The sequence below is a fragment of the Chroicocephalus ridibundus genome, chromosome 3 (genome assembly GCF_963924245.1).
Source record: "Chroicocephalus ridibundus chromosome 3, bChrRid1.1, whole genome shotgun sequence".
Taxonomy (NCBI): Eukaryota; Metazoa; Chordata; class Aves; order Charadriiformes; family Laridae; genus Chroicocephalus; species Chroicocephalus ridibundus.
Window position 1 is genome coordinate 40,470,460 of NC_086286.1, and position 17,891 is coordinate 40,488,350.

A 17,891-nucleotide genomic window follows, 5' to 3' on the forward strand; every position below is an offset into this window, starting at 1 on the left:
GGGGGGAAATATGGTGGAGAACTAACCACCCACCTCTTTGACGGCAGCAGGCTGATATTTTTCCCCTCTTGCTTTCCAGTCTCAAGACCAACGCCATTATCCACCGTAACAAACCCAGCTAATGCAGGACATTTGTGTACTAGAGAAAATTTCCTCAGTGCTGTATTGTGCAAAACTGGAGAAGTCTGGGAAGGAAATGAGCAGGAAACCGGTTTCTCACGTGTTGATAGGTAAGCAGCCCTTTAACAAAGTTTAGTCTTGATCTACGTGTTATAAAGGTCACCTGACTCCGTACCGTTGTCTTGAGGTTATGTGGTCTTTTGTCCTTACTCGCCTGCCTGCAGTGAGGTAGTGGGGTCTCCTTCACTGGAGGTACCCAAAAGGTGCCTGGATGCCAACCTTTGCAGCCTGCTCCAGGAGAAAGTTCTCTCAAGTGTGCAAGCTTCTGTTAGGTGTTACTAACTGGTTTTGCTAGTTCTCAATAAAAATCGTCCTGTATTTTTTGTACTATCCATTGAAACACTAGGAATAAGTTTCTACACCTTTGCTTACAGCTGAAGCTAAATGTTGAACAAAATATGGCACTACTCCAAAGCTACTCTATGAAGCTATTCAATGTTACACACCATTGACGACCCCACTTAAAACAGTTTCTGTGCAACTGAGCAATAAATACACGTCTTCTTACTCAGACAGCCTTACCATTCAGTTGCTCAGATACGTTATGTTGTGTGCCAGAAGGAAGGTGCACCTGACTAAAGCCTTGTTTGGCTTTTTGCACATTCAACATATTACATTTAAGAATCAATACTTCATAAGTACTGTGTGGAGAGACAGTTTTTCTGCTATGGTAATCTCATTTATGCAAATACATATATGTTTACATTCTGGGAAGTGTGTTTACAGGCTTTTAGGTAGCTGAAACTAAGACTATGATTACCATCAAGGTATGGGCGTACAGATACTGATAGACTTGATTGTGGGATCAAATAGTCCTGTTTTACCACCTCCTGCCCAGTGTCTGCTTTGTTTCTGCCCTTTTTGCTTAAAATTTGGCAGAGTTATAAAGAGCAGGAAGGAGGCTCGTAGTTGTCAGATGACTTTCCTACGAGTGGCGTGGTCAAATGAACTTGAGTTCCGGTATGTGTGGACTTCAGGGGAATGACAGTCAGTTACATTTTCCTTTTAATTCTAGACCTCGAGCTACAGGACCACCAGCCATAACACATCCTCTCCCTGGTGCAGAGTGGCGCGATGCATTTGTTGGGACGCCAGTTATGAAATCTTCATGGAAGCGTTCCAGCTATAGTACATCCACAGAATGAATGCTTCCAAAAGGCCAACTTAGGGACACGACTAAGTGGAGAATTGGAAGTGGTCCCAGCGCAGAAATGTAGATACATTTTCTTCTGGCATGGGACTTACATGCCTCGTGCAGCTTGAAATGGGATTACTCTTGCCTCAGAGGCAGTGATTTGGGAAATTAAGTGTGAAATGTAGAGAAATAATTACAAAAAGGAAATGCCTGTAACTTCTTCCTGGGCCTGATACATCACCTGAACAGCTGAGGGCTTACCCATATTTCTTGTTGATTGAATGTTTTTGTGCTGTGTCATGTCAGATTTCTCGAACGCAGCATGAGCTTGCCCCCATTGATTTATCTGTTTTCCTCTTTTAAATCGTGTCTCTTAACAGGTTGCCTGATTTGATGGTCCATCCCGTTCCTTCATGTTCTGCAGCACAGTCACCGTGCAGAGCTTCCACTTCGTTCATGCCATCCAGCCCACCGAGATCAAATATGCATGGTTCCACCTCACAAAATAATTTTTCAGGAGGCTCAGAGCTGAATTTACTTACCACTCCTCCTGTGGTTAAGGTTTGTATTAAAAAAACCAACGCAACACACCAGTGACAACCAACCAAACCAAAAGCTTGTAGACATAAAAAGCTTTTTTATCGTTATATAAAGCTTGTAGACATAAAAAGCTTTTTTATCGTTAAGGTTTTCGTACCTCTGGAAAAAGAGCAGTGCAGAGGCTAAACATCCTCCCTGCTGGTACAAACTCGGTTTGTAATTTAAACTCTTACTTTTGACAAGGGAAGCCTTCTGTTTTGAACATTTAATGGGTTTTAAATTAAGTGCTTTTATTTCTTTTCCTAGAGAGCTAAAGTTTTGGCCACATCTGCTTCTGGTGTTCCTGGGTTTACTCCTCGGTCTGTTCTCAGATCCAGCCTTCGCACCACTCCCCTAGCTACTCCCTCCGCGTCTCCGGGACGATCGGTCACTCCTCCTTTACGAGCAAAGGAGCCTAGGATATCATTCAGGGAGGAGAACTCGAATGCAGCGTGGACTGTTGGGGTAAGTTGGGCTGCAGTGAGTGATCTTTTTCCAGTTAAAGTCTTTATAGACTGTGTTTGGATTTGGATTTTTATAGAGTTTGCCTGCCTCCTTAAATTGAGACCTGGAATTGCACATCAGAATGGCAGACTTGAATTTGGTCCTAAACGGCTGTGTTAGACCTTCTGTAGCATCACCTGCCTGCAGGAACACCTTCATAATACATACCAGTGATCTTGGTGGTTTTTACTCAAGTGTCGTTAGGAGCTGTGAGTGTTCCCGATTGCTAGTTCAGCTTCCTGCTAAACCTTATGAAGGGGTGGTATGGCAGGCAGGAAAGGAATATAGATTGAGCCAGGTGTTTGGGTTTGTTAAACTTGGTGAATTAAACACCTTTGAAAGCAGCGTAGTCATGAGCTGCATTACCTTCTAGTCTCTCTTTTTGCAAGGCTGGATTTACTAAAGGGACGTTAAAAACAGACCCCGGATGAAGAGAGCTGTAGCGCTGTCTGTTCTCCAGCCCTCAGGTGCTCAGTTTTGCTTCTTGCCTTGCACCAGGGGTAGCATTCGGATAGTGGTCAAAGGAAGTTGGTGCACCTGAAAGTTGTCCCCTTCCCCTCTTCCTTTTGTTCTCTCGCTTGGATTCCCTCATTCAGCTCGTCCTGCAGTTGTCGAAGTAACGTACCAAAATCAGGGGCAGAACAGGGGCACGTGCTAGTGTCTACACATACGAGCTTTCCGTACAGGTACTAACAAATTGTCACAGTCAGTTTTTATTATACCTTTTATTGCCTGTTACAAAGAGCTACTCAATTATAGCAAGAGGCTCCCTCTCCTCTACAAAGTTCTTACTGATACTGTAGCGTGAGCACATGAATTTCCTCGTTCCATGCTCCGGGCATAGTGAAGAGTGGAATATTTGAGCGGTGCGTCCAAGTTGAAAAATGCAAAGGTAAAGAAAGAGAAATCTTGAGTTATGATTTTAGGTACGTAAAGCTCCTGCTCTTCTTGAAGAGACAGCAGTGAACCCAATGAACCGCCCTGAGATGACAGTATAAGCGATCTCTTTCAAGACTCACTCCATCCTAATCCCCCAAGGTCGTGGAAACTCAATGAGGCGTCAAAAGCATGCTTAATTGTGACAGCTGGCTTCAAAGGCTAACGTAGTGCCAGAATAAGAATTAATTTTGTAGCACCTTGATTAAGCTGACACTTGTAATCCTTATACTGTATATCAGTTTGTTTTTCCTTTTTTTTTATTTCTTGCTTTGACAAAGGGCATTTGCGTGTTACTGATTGTCAATTTTGTTTTTTGGAAAAAAAAAAAAGGTGACAGAAGATGCTAAAGTGCTGTCTGGACCTTCGTCTGAGCATCATCATCGTGGAGTGGTGGAGGATGCTTGGTCGGAAAGTAGAGCTAAACCAACTCTGTTGACTCTGAGCAATCCCGAGGATGATCGTGCTGAAACGGAAGAGTCTTCAGAAAGCATACCTGGAGATGGTTTGGAGAAAATGGATGTCAGCAAAGAAAATAGTAACATCTCTGCCAGGTCAGACCAAACGACTTTGGAGTAGCTTTTAAAGTTACACCTGAGGTTCCTGTAACATAAGCGGGTTTATTTGGGGGTTTGAATACTTTCTGGCAGTGTTTTATACACTTAATTTCTATTTTCTCTGCGTGCTCAATTAGCATCTATTTGTTTATGGAAAGGGAAGCCCTTTTCTCACCAGATGCTTTAAAAGCTGCAGCTGCTTTTTGAGAGAATGTTAGTCATTTGTAAAGTTGTGCAAGGTTTGTTTTGAAGCTTAACGAGGCATTTCTCTTTTTCTGTTCAAGAAGTGAAACAAACTACCAGGAGTCCAAAATGTCCTCTTCGTCCGAAGAAAAAGCCATAGCAGTTGCACCAAATGCACAGCTTTCTGCATCCCCGGAGACAGACGGTGAGTGTACGTACAGTGCGTTGGAGCTGTTATGTGAGTTGAGGTAGCTGGACTCCTGAAGTAAAATGTGTAGTCGGCCATACCACTAGAGGTGTCTCAGACTGAGGTAGTACTAGCATGTTACTGCCAACTTTCATTGAACTGTAGAGAAAAAACCCTCCTCAAACAAAGTCCTTGTAGAAGGCGCATAGCGAATGTTCCAGTTCTTGATAAAGATATTGAGAAAACTGGTAGAATTTAAAATATTAGAGGGAGAGATCAGTATTTATTTGGCTGTTGTGCACCACTACTAATTTGTGTGGTATGGGATTGTTGTGGTTTAACCCCAGCCAGCAACTAGGCCCACGCGGCCGCTCGCTCACTCCCCCCAGCAGGGTAGGGAGAAGAGGGGACAGAAAAAACCCTCGTGGGTTGAGAAAAAGACAGTTTAATAGAACAGTAACAGAAGAGGAAAGTCATAATAATGGTGGTAATAATAATTATTATGGTAACAGGGTATACAAGATAAAACGATACAATACCCGATGACCCGTACCCAGCCTGTCCTGAGCAGTGATCGCGGATCCCTGCCCGCCCCTCCGCCCCAGCCAACCCCCATTTATGTACTGAGCATGATGCCTGTGGTATGGAATATCCCCCTGGTGGTGCCTATGGTCCCTCAGCTTCTCTGGGAAGCTGAAAAAGTCCATGACCAATATAAACATTAGCTAGCAACAACTGAAACAGTCGGTGTTATCTACATTCCTCAACATTCTTCTCATACCAAATCCAAAAGACAGCAGCTACTAGAAAGAAAATTAAGCCCGTCTGGCTGAAACCAGGACAGGGATCTGCTGCTTGAGTTCCTGCGTTAAAAGATGATGCATCCTCGGGGTTCAGGCTGTGAAGAAGAGCTCGCTATGAGTGTGCCTTTCCAGCCCCCCTTTCCTCTCTTGTTGTTCTTCTCTATGGAATTGCCAGCTGATTTTCCTTTTCCTCTTTTTTCTTTTTCCTTTTTTTTTTTTTTTAGTATTTTTTTTTAATTTATTGTGGGGCTGCCTCTTTCACCAGGTAGATAGTTCTGGCTTCTAGTTTTTGGAGGAAGCCCAATATAGGTGGCAGGACGGAGACTACCATTGTTGGCTCCTGCTCCGTCTGTTACTTCTTGTTGCTTACAACTGTGTCATTTATACAGCAGTTGAGTTTAAATTATAAAAATCTCTTCCAGCTGTGATAAGTATCCTTGACAGTGAGGACATGGTCAGTACTCATTCAGAAAATCGCCTCGAGGGGAAGTGTGTGGATTTACCTGAAGAACAGAACCAGGAAGCAGCTGAAGTTGAAGAAAATGTTCCTTTTCTGCAGGAAGAAATAACTCTTTCTCTCAATCTTCCTAAAACTGAGGAAACGACTGTAAGTAAACTCTTTTCCCATTTTCTACAAAATAGAAAACGCTTTGCAAGTGTTGAGGACAGTCCCATCTTACTGACAATTAGAAGGCACACAAAACCATCTGTGTTTCTTTAGCTGGTCAACACAAGTGAAAACCTCATTCCATAAGGGCAGATCGCTTTTTCTGCTGTGCATTTTCTGCTCCTGTAGCACCAAATAGAACCTGTCAAAACTTGGGCCTTTGAGAGCTGTAGAAGGACAAACAAATGTCTAAACTATTTTTTAAAATAACCATGCATTCATTTGGTTTCCTGGAACGTAAACATTTCTTATTTGACTTAACAAAGTAGTAGTTTAATTGTTAAAGATGATACAAAAAGTTGGGGAGTGCAGCTTGTTGATGCTGGGGGCCGTTTACGAAAGGACAAAATGATGCGGGAACCAAACTCATTTTCAGAATGATTTAGGTGCTTGGATCCTTTCCTCTCTCTTCCTTATTAACATAAACAGAAATCCCAGCAGTGAGTTCATTTCAGTGTCAAGATATTTCCAGCTACTCCAGGTACTTCAAGCTCTTTTTTTTTTTTTTTTTTTTTAAGTACAACAGCATTTTTTTGCAACATCTCCACTTCGTAAAAGAGGACTTTTTAAAGGTTGTTCACGTGGAGTGAAAATTAGCACTGGTGATTCTCTAGTTGTCCCATTATTCTTTCTTCTGCTGGGGCTGCTGAGTTCTTTAGGGGACATCCACAATGAATCCACGTACCATGCAGAGCATACTGTCAATTTCCTGTAGGATTGTAGTCACAGGAATTAGTAATAGTTAGGAGTGAAATACAGACTGAAAGGTAGGGGTACCACAAATAGATTGGTCTTAAGTAAGAGAAAATGCGTTTCGGTGTCCCAGATTGCAGAGGAAGTTAAACAGGCAGTCACTGATGTAGCTCGTCTGGGCTTTGGGATTTAGGACAACGCTGTAGAGAAGATGGTTCTAGACTTGGGAAACTTAGGGCAAACTGCTTACCGCTTTCTTGTTCATAGAGTTGTAAGCATAAAAGGAAAGTTTATGCAGACTGGTATTTCTTGGATTTAGTTTTGAAGCATGGCGCGTTGCTATAATATGATGCTTTAGCAACTTTTGACAAAGCAGGAGGCAAGAAAATGAGCAGGTTCTATGGAGACTGGGGACTGCTCTTGAGGGGCTTCTTCCTTCTGCCGGTGTTGGCTAGCTCTACAACTTAGAGGGCTGGGAAAAGATCTTTACACGTGGATTAAATTATCTTGACCATCTGAGTCCCTGGAAATACGTAACAGATACTGCCTTTGCTCGCACCATAAAAACACGAGGTGGAGCTATTTAGAATATGCTGTGTTGTCTCAGGCAATCCAAGCGGCTCCTTAGAGTGCAGGGTTGAGCTGTCGGATGTGAGGGCTGGCCAGTTTGACAAAGTGTTGCCGACTGGAACTTTCAGCTTTTCTCTCATCGCTGCCTTTTACCCTGTTAGATGGTAAATGGAGCACGCGATGGCGTACACTGAACACTCTCTTCTCTGTCCCTTAAACACAGAAGCTGTCATCGGTAGCAGGGAGTACACTGTATGTTTCTGACTTTACACCCAGCAGTGATCCGAAAGGAAAAGCAGCATTTCACTGTCCTCAGTTTCGTCTGGGTCAGTTTGAAGTCGGTCTCTTTGGTAATGACTATTGCATTAACAGGCATTTTTTTTAACTTTAGGTGATTGAAGACAGTGGGGTTAAGGCACAAATCTCTGAAGAGGCACCGGAAACACCACCCTATAGTGAACGACATCCATCAGGCAATCTTCCATACACCTGTGATCCTATAGAGCAGCAGTTTGCATGTGATTTGCCTGACGATAAAGATGGTGAATGTGATGCAGCTGAGGGAGATGGAGAGCTTTTTATATCTCAGAGTAATTTTACTTTAGTCTTGGAAGAAGAAGGTGGTGAAGGGGAGATGGGAGACCCTACACTAGGAGATGCTTCTAAGCCGGCTGGCGCAACAACAGAGGAGAAACCTGTGAACAGTTTAGGAAATACTGAAAACCAAGAACATGTTACAAACGCAGCGTCCACTGTAACTAATGATCAGGAATCTCAAAATATTGTAGAGTCGCTTCCATATGTGCCTGAACCCATTAAGGTGGCTATTGCTGAGAACTTACTGGATGTAATCAAAGACACAAGAAGTAAAGAATTCACGTCTGAAGTTGTAGAACAATCTATTCATGAAACCATAGGAAAAAAGGGAACTAGATTCCAGAAGGCCAGAGCTCCTTTAACAACTGTGCCAGAAGGAGCGGAAGATGAAACCAGCATCCATCAAGTGGAGTATGTTAGCACTCCTAGAACACGCACAAGGGGACAACTGAGTAGAAGTTTAAGTATTCCATCTGCAGGTGCTCAGCAACTTCTGAAGGCAGATAAACCGTTTCTGGTTGGACTGTCTCCTCGGAGAAGTACCAGGCGAGCCAAAGAAGCCCCTGAGACTTCTGGTCTTCAAACAGAAGAAAATGCTCAAGGTGAGCAAACACCTGTGATGCCTGTTACTCCTAGGAGAGGTAGGAAGCCTAAAGTGACTAACGTACAGAAAGTAGAAAGCAGCCATTCTGACGGACAAACATTGTCCGTCAGTACGCAGTCCATAGCCGTTACTCCAAGAAGAGGATTAAGGAGAGCAAAGGAAGCTACGTCTGAAGTCTTGGAAGAAGAGGCTATTGAGGAAACGTCTCTCTCTGAGGGTAGCATTACTGCTTCTGCTGCTTCCAAGAGGACTAGAGGAGGAAAAAGTTCAGCAGGAGATCAAGGACCTGGCCAGGCTGACCCTGATCATAAGGTAAAACCAGCCGTCAGTCCCAGCAGAAGGGCAGGAAAACTGAAGGGCATTAATTCACAATTTACTGAAAGTATTGTCAAGGACCAAGAGGCGCAGTCTAGTGACCAAGTCCTTTTACCTGTGCCAACTAAAAGAGGCAGAAGAAGAAAGATGAGTTCATCAGAAGTTTCAGAAAATTCTGACCTTGATCTGTCTAGATCGTCACTTCCTCAAACAGAATTTAAACTTCCTGTGACTCCTAGAAGAAGTGCTAGGAAGGGGGCCCAAAATCTCTTGGCAGAGACACAATCTCTCTCTACTCGGGAAGGCATACGTTCAGGCGGGAAGGTGGAAATCCTTGCTACTCCCAGGAGAAGTACCAGAAGAGTTCCACATGCTAAGCCAGAAAAAACGGATACTCATGAGCAAACACCTGCACAGCCAAAGGAGGAATTAACCCCACCCAGGACGGCAGTAAGGACAGGGCGTCGGGGCAGAAAGAGACGAGCAGTGTTGGAGGAGAGCACAGGGGAGGGGGCCTTCCCCCAGGGACCTGGTGGCAGTCCTTTGCTGCTTGAAGACTTAAATCCATCAGGACGTGATGAAACATCAAGAACTTCAACAGATCGCGTTATGAGCACCAGATCCCGCAAAACTGCCGTGCATCAGAAACTGCCTGTTGAGGAAAATGCGTCCTTCCTTTTCTCCCCTCCTCTCACAAAGCTGACAAAGAAATGTAAAGGTAGGAGCATTATGTTTATACGCAAAATAGGGGATATTGCTGTTTTGTAAACCACAGAAAACAGACTGTGAGGACGGCTTTTAAGCGTTGTAAAGAATCTAACCATACAAAAAAAATTGGGGAGGAGATGATTCATCTGTTTTCTGAACTCTACGTGACTGGCTGGCTAGTGGTGGAGGAGGCTGATCTGAGTAGAGTAATATGAAATTTAATCTGAATTTTTATCATGAGCTTAATTTCTACCTGTTTCAAAAACCGGAGGGTATCTGGTAATATGTGATTGACATCTCTTCCCCACACTGGAGAAACAAAGGGGACATGCTTCCAAAATCCTGTTCAGTTTTTAACTTAAAATGAGCTGCGTCTTGTAACAAACTATCCAGCTGTTTAATGATGTGACTGTTTTCCATGGACATATACTTTGGTAGTGAAGTTACTGCGCATTGGGCTCTTTGTATTAGAGTACATGATAAGAAGAACTCTTTTGAGATGTTTAAGGATTGCTGATGCCTCTTGAGCGCAATATCTTTGATTACCTAAGTGTAGGTAAAATCACTGCACCGCATTATTTTTGTTTCACTATGTACTGCCAAAGAATGGATCCTAAGAGGCAGTAACTAGGGGAAAAATACCTCCACATTGAGTGTTTATGAACCTGATTGGACCTTTTATTTCAGGCGGCTATTGTGCTTTTGATTATCAGCTGCAATTTAATGTCACTGTCCTTTATGTCTAGTGTCCGTGTATGCTAACAGTGCATTGTGGTTTTAGCTGGAGAAGCAGACCGTTCTGTGCAGCTTAAGGATTTGGACCCGGACCTGTCTTCTCAATTTGTCTTTTCGCCTCCTCTTTTGAGGTCCAGGAGAAAAAATGTCCATGATAGGAAAGGCCAAGTGGGTGCTACTCTTTGCAATGATGGCGTGCTCTCCTGTCATCTTATTCCACCTTACGAAACCACGCTCTTACGGTCTTTAGTTCCTTCTGGAGAAGTGTTTGAGGAGAGTTGCCTCTTAAAATCCCGGCAGGGGGAGGAGGGAGGGGGGCTTTAAAATCTCACGCGAATAGTGAGTGAGAATGCTTGGGACAGTCTGGTAAGGAACGAAAGCAAAAGGAAGCTTGTTTCTCTATGTTTTCTGCCTTGACCCTATCTTCAAAGAAGCCCATAAACAATTCTTTGGCATCGATTTTTGTAATTCCAAAATTACAAAACGTTTTCCTCTACTGGATACTGTTGGTAATCAAAAAATCAATTTGATACTTCTCTCTCTTTTTAGGATCACGAGAAAAGAAGGCTCTTGGTCACCTCCACCAGTGGAAATAAAATTCGTCTCTCCTTTTGGAACTCCAGCAGATGGAACAAAAAGCAAACAGAAAGAAACCGCAGACACGGCAGAGAAGACTCTACGAAAGAACAAAAAAAGACTGTCTAATTTTCCAAAGCCAGTTGTGCGCCGGAAGATGCTGTAACAGTGTTTTAAGTTTATAATGTACACACACCACTGTTCGTAAAGTCATCAAAACTGTGTGGATTAGTAAAAAGAAAAAAAAAATCATCTAATTTGGAAGAGCTAATTTATATAAATTATTGTAAAATTTCATAAACAAACGGTCTTCAATAAGTAACTCCATATGGAGTGTTATTTCCTCCGTCAATGCAGTTTTCTATTTTATAGTAAGACTTCATACATTTATATAATATGTAAATACAAGTTATTTTAGGATTGTTAAATAAAAATGTATACTTCACAACATGCTTACTGTCTGATAGCTTTTTGAGGGAACATAGGGTTGAATGGCCTTTATAGGTCAGAAATGTTAATGTTGGTTTGCAAGAGTGTTTAAAGCCTTCGAAAGTGAGGCCAAAAGCTTTTTAAGCTTTTTAAAGTTTGCTTAGAACTCCTTTAACAAGTAATCGTGTAAAATGTACTAGTGTAAATTTTATAAATGATTTTTGACCTTCTGGCACAAATAATTGGGCTTACAATACAAAATGATAATTCCTTACATTCACAGTTAAGTTGCATTGTATCGAAGTCAGAATGTAAACAATTGTATTTTAAGCTGTGCAATATTTTTATATTTTTATATTCAGTTTTCTATTGGAACCAGAAGAGGGAGGGGCTAGGAAAGGCCAAGTGGGTGCTACTCTTTGCAATGATGGCGTGCTCTCCTGTCATTCCACCTTACGAAACCACGCTCTTACGGTCTTTAGTTCCCCATAGAAGGCAGGAGTGGGTCAGACGACGAGTAAAGAGAACGTCTTGTTTCTGGCCGTGTTTTCCGGTTCCTTCTGGAAAACCGTCTGGGGAGAGTTGCCTCTTAAAATCAGGGCGTGGGGGCGCTCAAAAAGCTCACGCGAATACTGAGTGAGAATGCTTGGGACAGTCTGGTAAGGAACGAAAGCAAAAGGAAGCTTGTTTCTGTATGTTTTCTGCCTTGACCCTATCTTCAAAGAAGCCCATAAATAATTCTTTGGCATCGATTTTGTAATTCCAACATTGCAAAACGTTTTCCTCTACTGAATACTGTTGATAATCAAAAAATCAATTTGATACTTCTCTTTCTTTTCAGGACCACAAGAAAAGGAGGCTCTTGGTCACCTCCACCGGTGGAAATAAAATTCGTCTCTCCTTTTGGAAGTGCACTGGATAAAGCCATGGATCGTATTGCAAGAATATGCCCGGTGTGCAAATATGTCTGAGGATAACCGAGCAGTTTAATCCCCCATCAGAACTTCCCCTCGTGGAACGCTACTCTCAGGCTTGTTATTTCAATAAAATTGTTTGCTGCAATTTCATCAGTTCCCATGTAACCACTCGTAAATAGCTTTGTTGTTGATTTCTGGTGGGGAAAACAAGCTACGGGCAGAAACCAATCCATAGGGTCTCACGAGTCATTTACTTCTTATCCGTAGTCTTCCTGGTACAGAACAGGTTTCTTTTTGGCGTTGGTGAACTTAATACTGCGAAGCTTAAAGCTTGATGCCGGTGTCTGCCAAGTAGCGAAGGGTTGTTACAAATCTGCTGAGCCGGGGCTTCGTCCTTGCTGGCGGCAGGAGCCCGGCCTGGTGCACCCCAGACCTGGGGGTGTCTCTGTCCCAGACCCTTGGATGCGGCTGCTGCTTTCCCGTTTGCAGGTCAGGCCAGTAGCAAGGCTGAGGGTGCACCACACACATGCACGACAGCAACGCGGCTGGCTACGCAGGCTGCCAGAGACGGGGCCGTGCCTTTACCACCTGCCATCTTGCACTGGGGCAGCTCACAGAAAGCCGCCTCTCTGGCTTGTTGCAGTTGAAGCTCACGAGTGACACCAGAGGCATGCTGTCACTCTGCAGGTTCCCCCACGCAGCCACATTTGCAGAGCCCCAGAGGATCAGCAGAGCCTTGAGCCCAGCTGTCGTCTGTGCCCCAATTCTGGGCTCCGTCTCTCACCTCTGGCTGAGACACCGCATCTTTCCAGAGATGGCTTTTCCTCCTGCTCACTGGCTAGCCCACCCTGAGGTCTGCTAGCGGTTTCCTCGTGCACATTTGGCTAGGGGAAAATACAACAAAAATACAACAAAAATACAATAAAATGGTGTATTGAAACGTATGTTACGATGGAGTTTAGAAAGTCTTCTCTGATAAGAGAAAACAGTTTTAGTAGGAAATGTTGAAGATATCCCTTAGTTTCTCTCAAAGTTTAAACACCGTTTTAAATTTTTTAAAACCCTCCTATCTGTAGCAAATGGCTTCTTACTAGAATGATGTGGTGAAATATCCTGTTTCAGAGCAAAAGGATTTCTAAGAGTGGTTTACCAGTACCGGATTTTTGCTGAAATCACGGGTTTTCCAGCCCAGCTCACGGTGCTTGCTTTGGTTCTGTGGAAAGTGCAGGCACACGGAATAAGCAACAGGGAGAAGAGAAAAGTCATGGGGCAGAAACTTAATGTTTAAGCTGCTGAAATACAGAGCCTAGCTTTTGCTGTTTGTTGCCTGTCTGTTTTACCTTCTAATTACTTCTTGTCTTTACAGAACACTTTCAACGTGCTGGAAATCTATAATGACCAGGTAATGAGGTCGCTTTGCTTCCGTATTAACAAATCTTAGTTTTCTGTGTACATTGATTTCTTTTTTGCTCATTGTAATTTGAAAATCATCCTTTATGCTCTCTTAACGTGACCCTTCTGGGCATGTTGGCTGAAGTGTGTGGGTGCTGCCTGGACCTAAGAGCATCGTGTTGCTGCTTGAGCCACCCGGCTGCTCTGCCGTAACACTGGCCAAGCTGTTTCATCTCTTGTAGTACATTCCTTCTTTCTCTTTTCTGGGTTGTCCTCCTTTTTTGAAGAAAAAAGGGGGTTAAGAAGGAAGATCCGAGGGCTGGAGCACCTCTCCTATGAAGACAGGCTGAGAGAGTTGGGGTTCTTCAGCCTGCAGAAGAGAAGGCTCTGGGGAGATCTTATAGCAGCCTTCCAGTACCTAAAGGGGGCCTACAGGAAGGATGGGGAGGGACTCTTTATCAGGGAGTGTAGCGATAGGATGAGGGGTAACGGTTTACAGCTGAAGGAGGGTAGATTTAGATGAGATATCAGGCAGAAATTCTTTACTGTCAGGGTGGTGAGGCACTGGAACAGGTTGCCCAGGGAAGCTGTGGATGCCCCTTCCCTGGAAGCGTTCAAGGCCAGGCTGGATGGGGCTTTGAGCGGCCTGGCCTAGTGGGAGGTGTCCCTGCCCAGGGCAGGGGGGTTGGAACTACATGATCTTTAAGGTCCCTTCCAACCCAAACCATTCTATGATTCTAAAAGATTCGTAGCACTATTAATGCATCACTCAAATGGAGACCATTTCTGTTTTCAGAACAGAAACGTGGCTGACACAAAATTGATCTCTCGCTTTCTACGTTAGAGATTGAAACCCCACTTCTTTTGCAAGAGTTCTCTGCATATTTGGAAAAATTTAACTAAATAGAGATAAATGCAGCTATAAAACTATAAGCACCTGTTTTATATAAACGCCGTGTTCTTTACATAAAGCGAGGCAGTATTATAAAACAAGTAGTTTTGTTTCCTGTAATCCGCGATTACTGTTGGTCCTGTGCACCAGATGTTGCATTCCTAAATAAGATGAAACCCCCACAGGGTCCTCTTTGTCTCGGGTGAATTAACTGTATACTCCAGCACCTTTGAAGAGGTATTTTTTCTTAAAGCAAGTACTATCAAATGAAAGATGGAAGAATACAAATAGAAAACGTGCACGTGTGAAAATGTTGACTGTAAATGCTGACAGTCTTCAAACAGCTTACCTGAGTTTCTTCAAATGCTAACTTTCTTACTGTTTTGAACAAATTTAAGGACAGATTCTTCAACTGTTACTTGTACCAATACCATCGACGTGGTTTTGAGGGTTTTTTTTACGTTGGCGCTAGCGTAAGGCAGAGTTACCAGGATTTGAGCACCTTCAGTATTCACTTTGACAAAACCCACCTCTGTCTTCTCATCTGTCTGTCTCTCTTTCTCCTAAATTGCTAACCTGCTAAAAAGAGTTAGTTTATAGCCAGATTGCTAAGACACTAGGATTCTTCTTTTATGTTTAAGGACTTTATGGTCATCTTTTCCATGTTAATCCCTATCTCATTTTTGGTAGGGTTTAAAACTAATTTTAAAAACCTCCTTCAAAACCCAATGGCAGGTAATACGTTTGATACGCTCACAGACTGCAGCCGAGACTCCAGCAGACCTCTGTTACGAAGGAACTCTGTCAACCTGACGATACGCTGAAAGGCACACTTTCATAGTTTTTCCCGCTCTGGTCTCGGTGCCAATTGCGGTCAGGTGCTGGGCAAAATGAGAAGAGATACCAGCTCAAAGTGACTGACAGCTGAGGAGGAAGGAAAGGGTGAATGTGCCAATAAGGGAGGGCAGCATATTAAGAGCTTATTCTGTATTCTTATTAACGCACGGCGTATATTTTGACAGCTAAGTTATGTGACGGAGGTAGCTCTTTTTCCTGAGAATTCTGGGTCTCTCTCGTGTGCGTGACTTAGTTCAGCTTCTTTCCTTCCCTTTCTCTCCCGGCAATGCAGCACAGAGTTGAAACGTAGAGCGTACAGATGACCCCTGCTGCCAGGCGTTGGTTGTCTCTGCTTCCCGATGCCGGATCCCAGCGACAGTGCCACACAGAGCTATTCCTTCCTGCCCAGGAGCAGTTTGCTTCCCGGCCACTTCCCCAGTCCCTCGTCTCCTTCTGCAAGAGGAGGTTCCCTCTCTCCTCCTGGCCTTTCTGGGGCTCAGAACTGAAAACGGCCCTCTTTGCAGTCCTTCCAGACAGGCTTTCGCTGGGACTCCAGCACTAATTATTCCTTCTTATTCCAGCTCCCCTGAAAAGAGCTCAGGCACTTAGATGTCTGCTGTCCCAACGCGGTTCATGGCTCCGTGACCGCGTGGCTGCAGCTGCCTGGCTACGAGGAGATATCAGGAGCAGAAGATTGAACGTTTCCCGCACCAGTTCAGTCCTGCAAAGAGCTGAATTGCTTTCATGTGCTGACGAATGCAGACCAAGCAGCTCCCCATGCCTGAGCCAGCTCCGTGCAGGGGCAGCTGGCGTTGTCTCTGCAGGGCATTTGCCTGCCTACCTGGCGTACCCGCAGTTAGAGTGGATGAGGTCTGGTTTTGAAGTTTCCCATCCCACGTTGCCCCACATATGAGAGGCACAGCAGCTATGGCTACGTTGCTGCACGTTAGGCTTAGCTGGAGAAGAGAGGGATTTTCCTGGGCTGGCAGGGTCCAAACCAAACCAGGCTGTGATTGCTGGTAGCGGTACAAGAGAGGGCAGCAGATACTTCCACCCGAGGAGCGAAGTGGCCGCAAGACTCTTTCACCTGTCAAGTTCTAGAGCTACCTGAGATATTTCTGAAGAGGGAAAAGAAGAAAAGAAGAAGGAAGAAAAAAAAATCATGTTTGACAGGAAATCTTGTTTGCTGGGATTGTCTGGGTAACAGGTGCTTTTTTGTCTTTTATATATTTTCATATTTAAAAGGACAAAAATGATCAGGACCAAAGCCGTGATAAAGGCAAGTCCTGGTGAGAAGCTGCTGAGGGAACTGAAGGCTGAAAACACCAAAGTGTTGTCCAGACTGGCTGGGCTCGGGAGCGCAGAGCGATAGATAGAGGATACTTTTAAGATCATCAAGTCCAACCGATAACCTAGCACTGCCAAGTTACCACTAAGCCAGGTTTGTCAGCATGACATCTACCCGCCTTTTAAAGACCTCCAGGGATGGCGATTCCACCACTTCCTTGTGCAGTCGGTTCCAATGCTTGATAACCCTTTGGGTGAAGAAATTCTTCCCAATATCCAACCTAAACCTCCCCTGGTGCAACTTGAGGCCCTTTCCTCTTGTCCTGTCACTTGTTACTTAGGAGAAGAGACCGACCCCCACCTCGCTCCAACCTCCATTCAGGTAGCTGTAGAGAGCAAGAAGGGCTCCCCTCAGCCTCCTCTTCTCCAGGCTAAACAACCCCAGTTCCCTCAGCCGCTCCTCATGAGACTTGGTCTCCAGGTGTGGCCTCACGAGTGCCGAATGCAGGGGGACGATCACGTCCCTAGTCCTGCTGGCCACACTAGTTCTGATACAAGCCAGGATGCTCTTGGCCACCTGGGCACGCTGCTGGCTCTTATTCAGCTGGCTGTCTACCAATACCGCCAGGTCGTTTTCCACCAGGCAACTTTGCAGCCACCCTTCCCCAAGCCTGTAGCGCTGCATGGGGTGGTTGTGACCCAAGTGCAGGACCTGGCACTTGGCCTTGTTGAACCTCATACCATTGGCTTTGGCCTGTCGATCCAGCCTGTCCAGGTGCCCTCTGTAGAGCCTTCCTACCCTCAAGCAGATCAACACTCGCACCCAGCTTGGTGTCGTCTGGAAACTTACTGAGGGTGCACTCGATCCCCTCGTCCAGGTTGTTGACGAAGATATTTCCAGCAGACATCTGGTAAGTTGAGTCCCCCGTGAGAACAACTGGTAGTGATTGTGAGACTTCCCCCAGCTGCTTATGGAATATTTTGTCCGCCTCTTCATCCTGGTTGGGTGGTCTGTAACAGAGTCCCACCTTGATATCTGCCTTGTTCACCTTCCCCCTGATTCTTACTCGTATACATTCAACCCTGTCATCATCATCATTAAGCTCATGACAGTCCAAACATTCCCTAACACACAGGGACGCCCCACTGCCTCTCCCTCCTGGCTTATCCCTTCTGAAGAGTTTATAGCCATCCGATGGAGCACTCCAGTCGTGCGTATCATCCCACCGTGTTGCTGCGGTGGCCGCTATGTCAGAGTTTTCCTGCTGCACAATGGCTGCCAGCTCCTCCTGTTTGTTGCCCATGCTGCATGCGTTGGTGTAGAAGCACTTCAGTTGTGCTACTGATCCCACCACCTTTTGGGGGGGGTGGGAAAACCCCAGCTTCTACCTGACCATTCCCAGGTGCTTCCATGATTTCTAACCCATCAATATCCCTTGTGTCTTTGCTACCGCATGGCACTCCATCCCCTTCCTCCCCTGCGATGGCAGACCAAAGCACCTCACTAGCATGCTGTCCCACAAATATTGATGTGCCGCCCCCAGGCTTGTCTCTGGTAGCCTGGTTTTATCCCTTTCCCCCTTCAAATGTAGCTCAAAGCTCTTTCAA

The 17,891-nt window shown here is 44.7% G+C and overlaps 1 protein-coding gene across 1 annotated transcript in view; it reads left to right on the forward strand.

The window, feature by feature from the left end:
* Positions 1-10,676, forward strand: part of LOC134512958 (protein ELYS-like) — a 30,787-nt gene extending 20,111 nt beyond the window's left edge. Inside the window, exons 24-31 of the mRNA XM_063328885.1 lie at positions 80-230; positions 1,696-1,876; positions 2,162-2,359; positions 3,668-3,888; positions 4,176-4,279; positions 5,487-5,671; positions 7,386-9,228; positions 10,503-10,676. Coding sequence (XP_063184955.1) covers positions 80-230; positions 1,696-1,876; positions 2,162-2,359; positions 3,668-3,888; positions 4,176-4,279; positions 5,487-5,671; positions 7,386-9,228; positions 10,503-10,549 — 2,930 coding nt within the window. The 3' untranslated portion in view covers positions 10,550-10,676. The remainder of the gene's footprint in view (positions 1-79; positions 231-1,695; positions 1,877-2,161; positions 2,360-3,667; positions 3,889-4,175; positions 4,280-5,486; positions 5,672-7,385; positions 9,229-10,502) is intronic.
* The last annotated feature ends 7,215 nt before the right edge of the window (positions 10,677-17,891 follow it).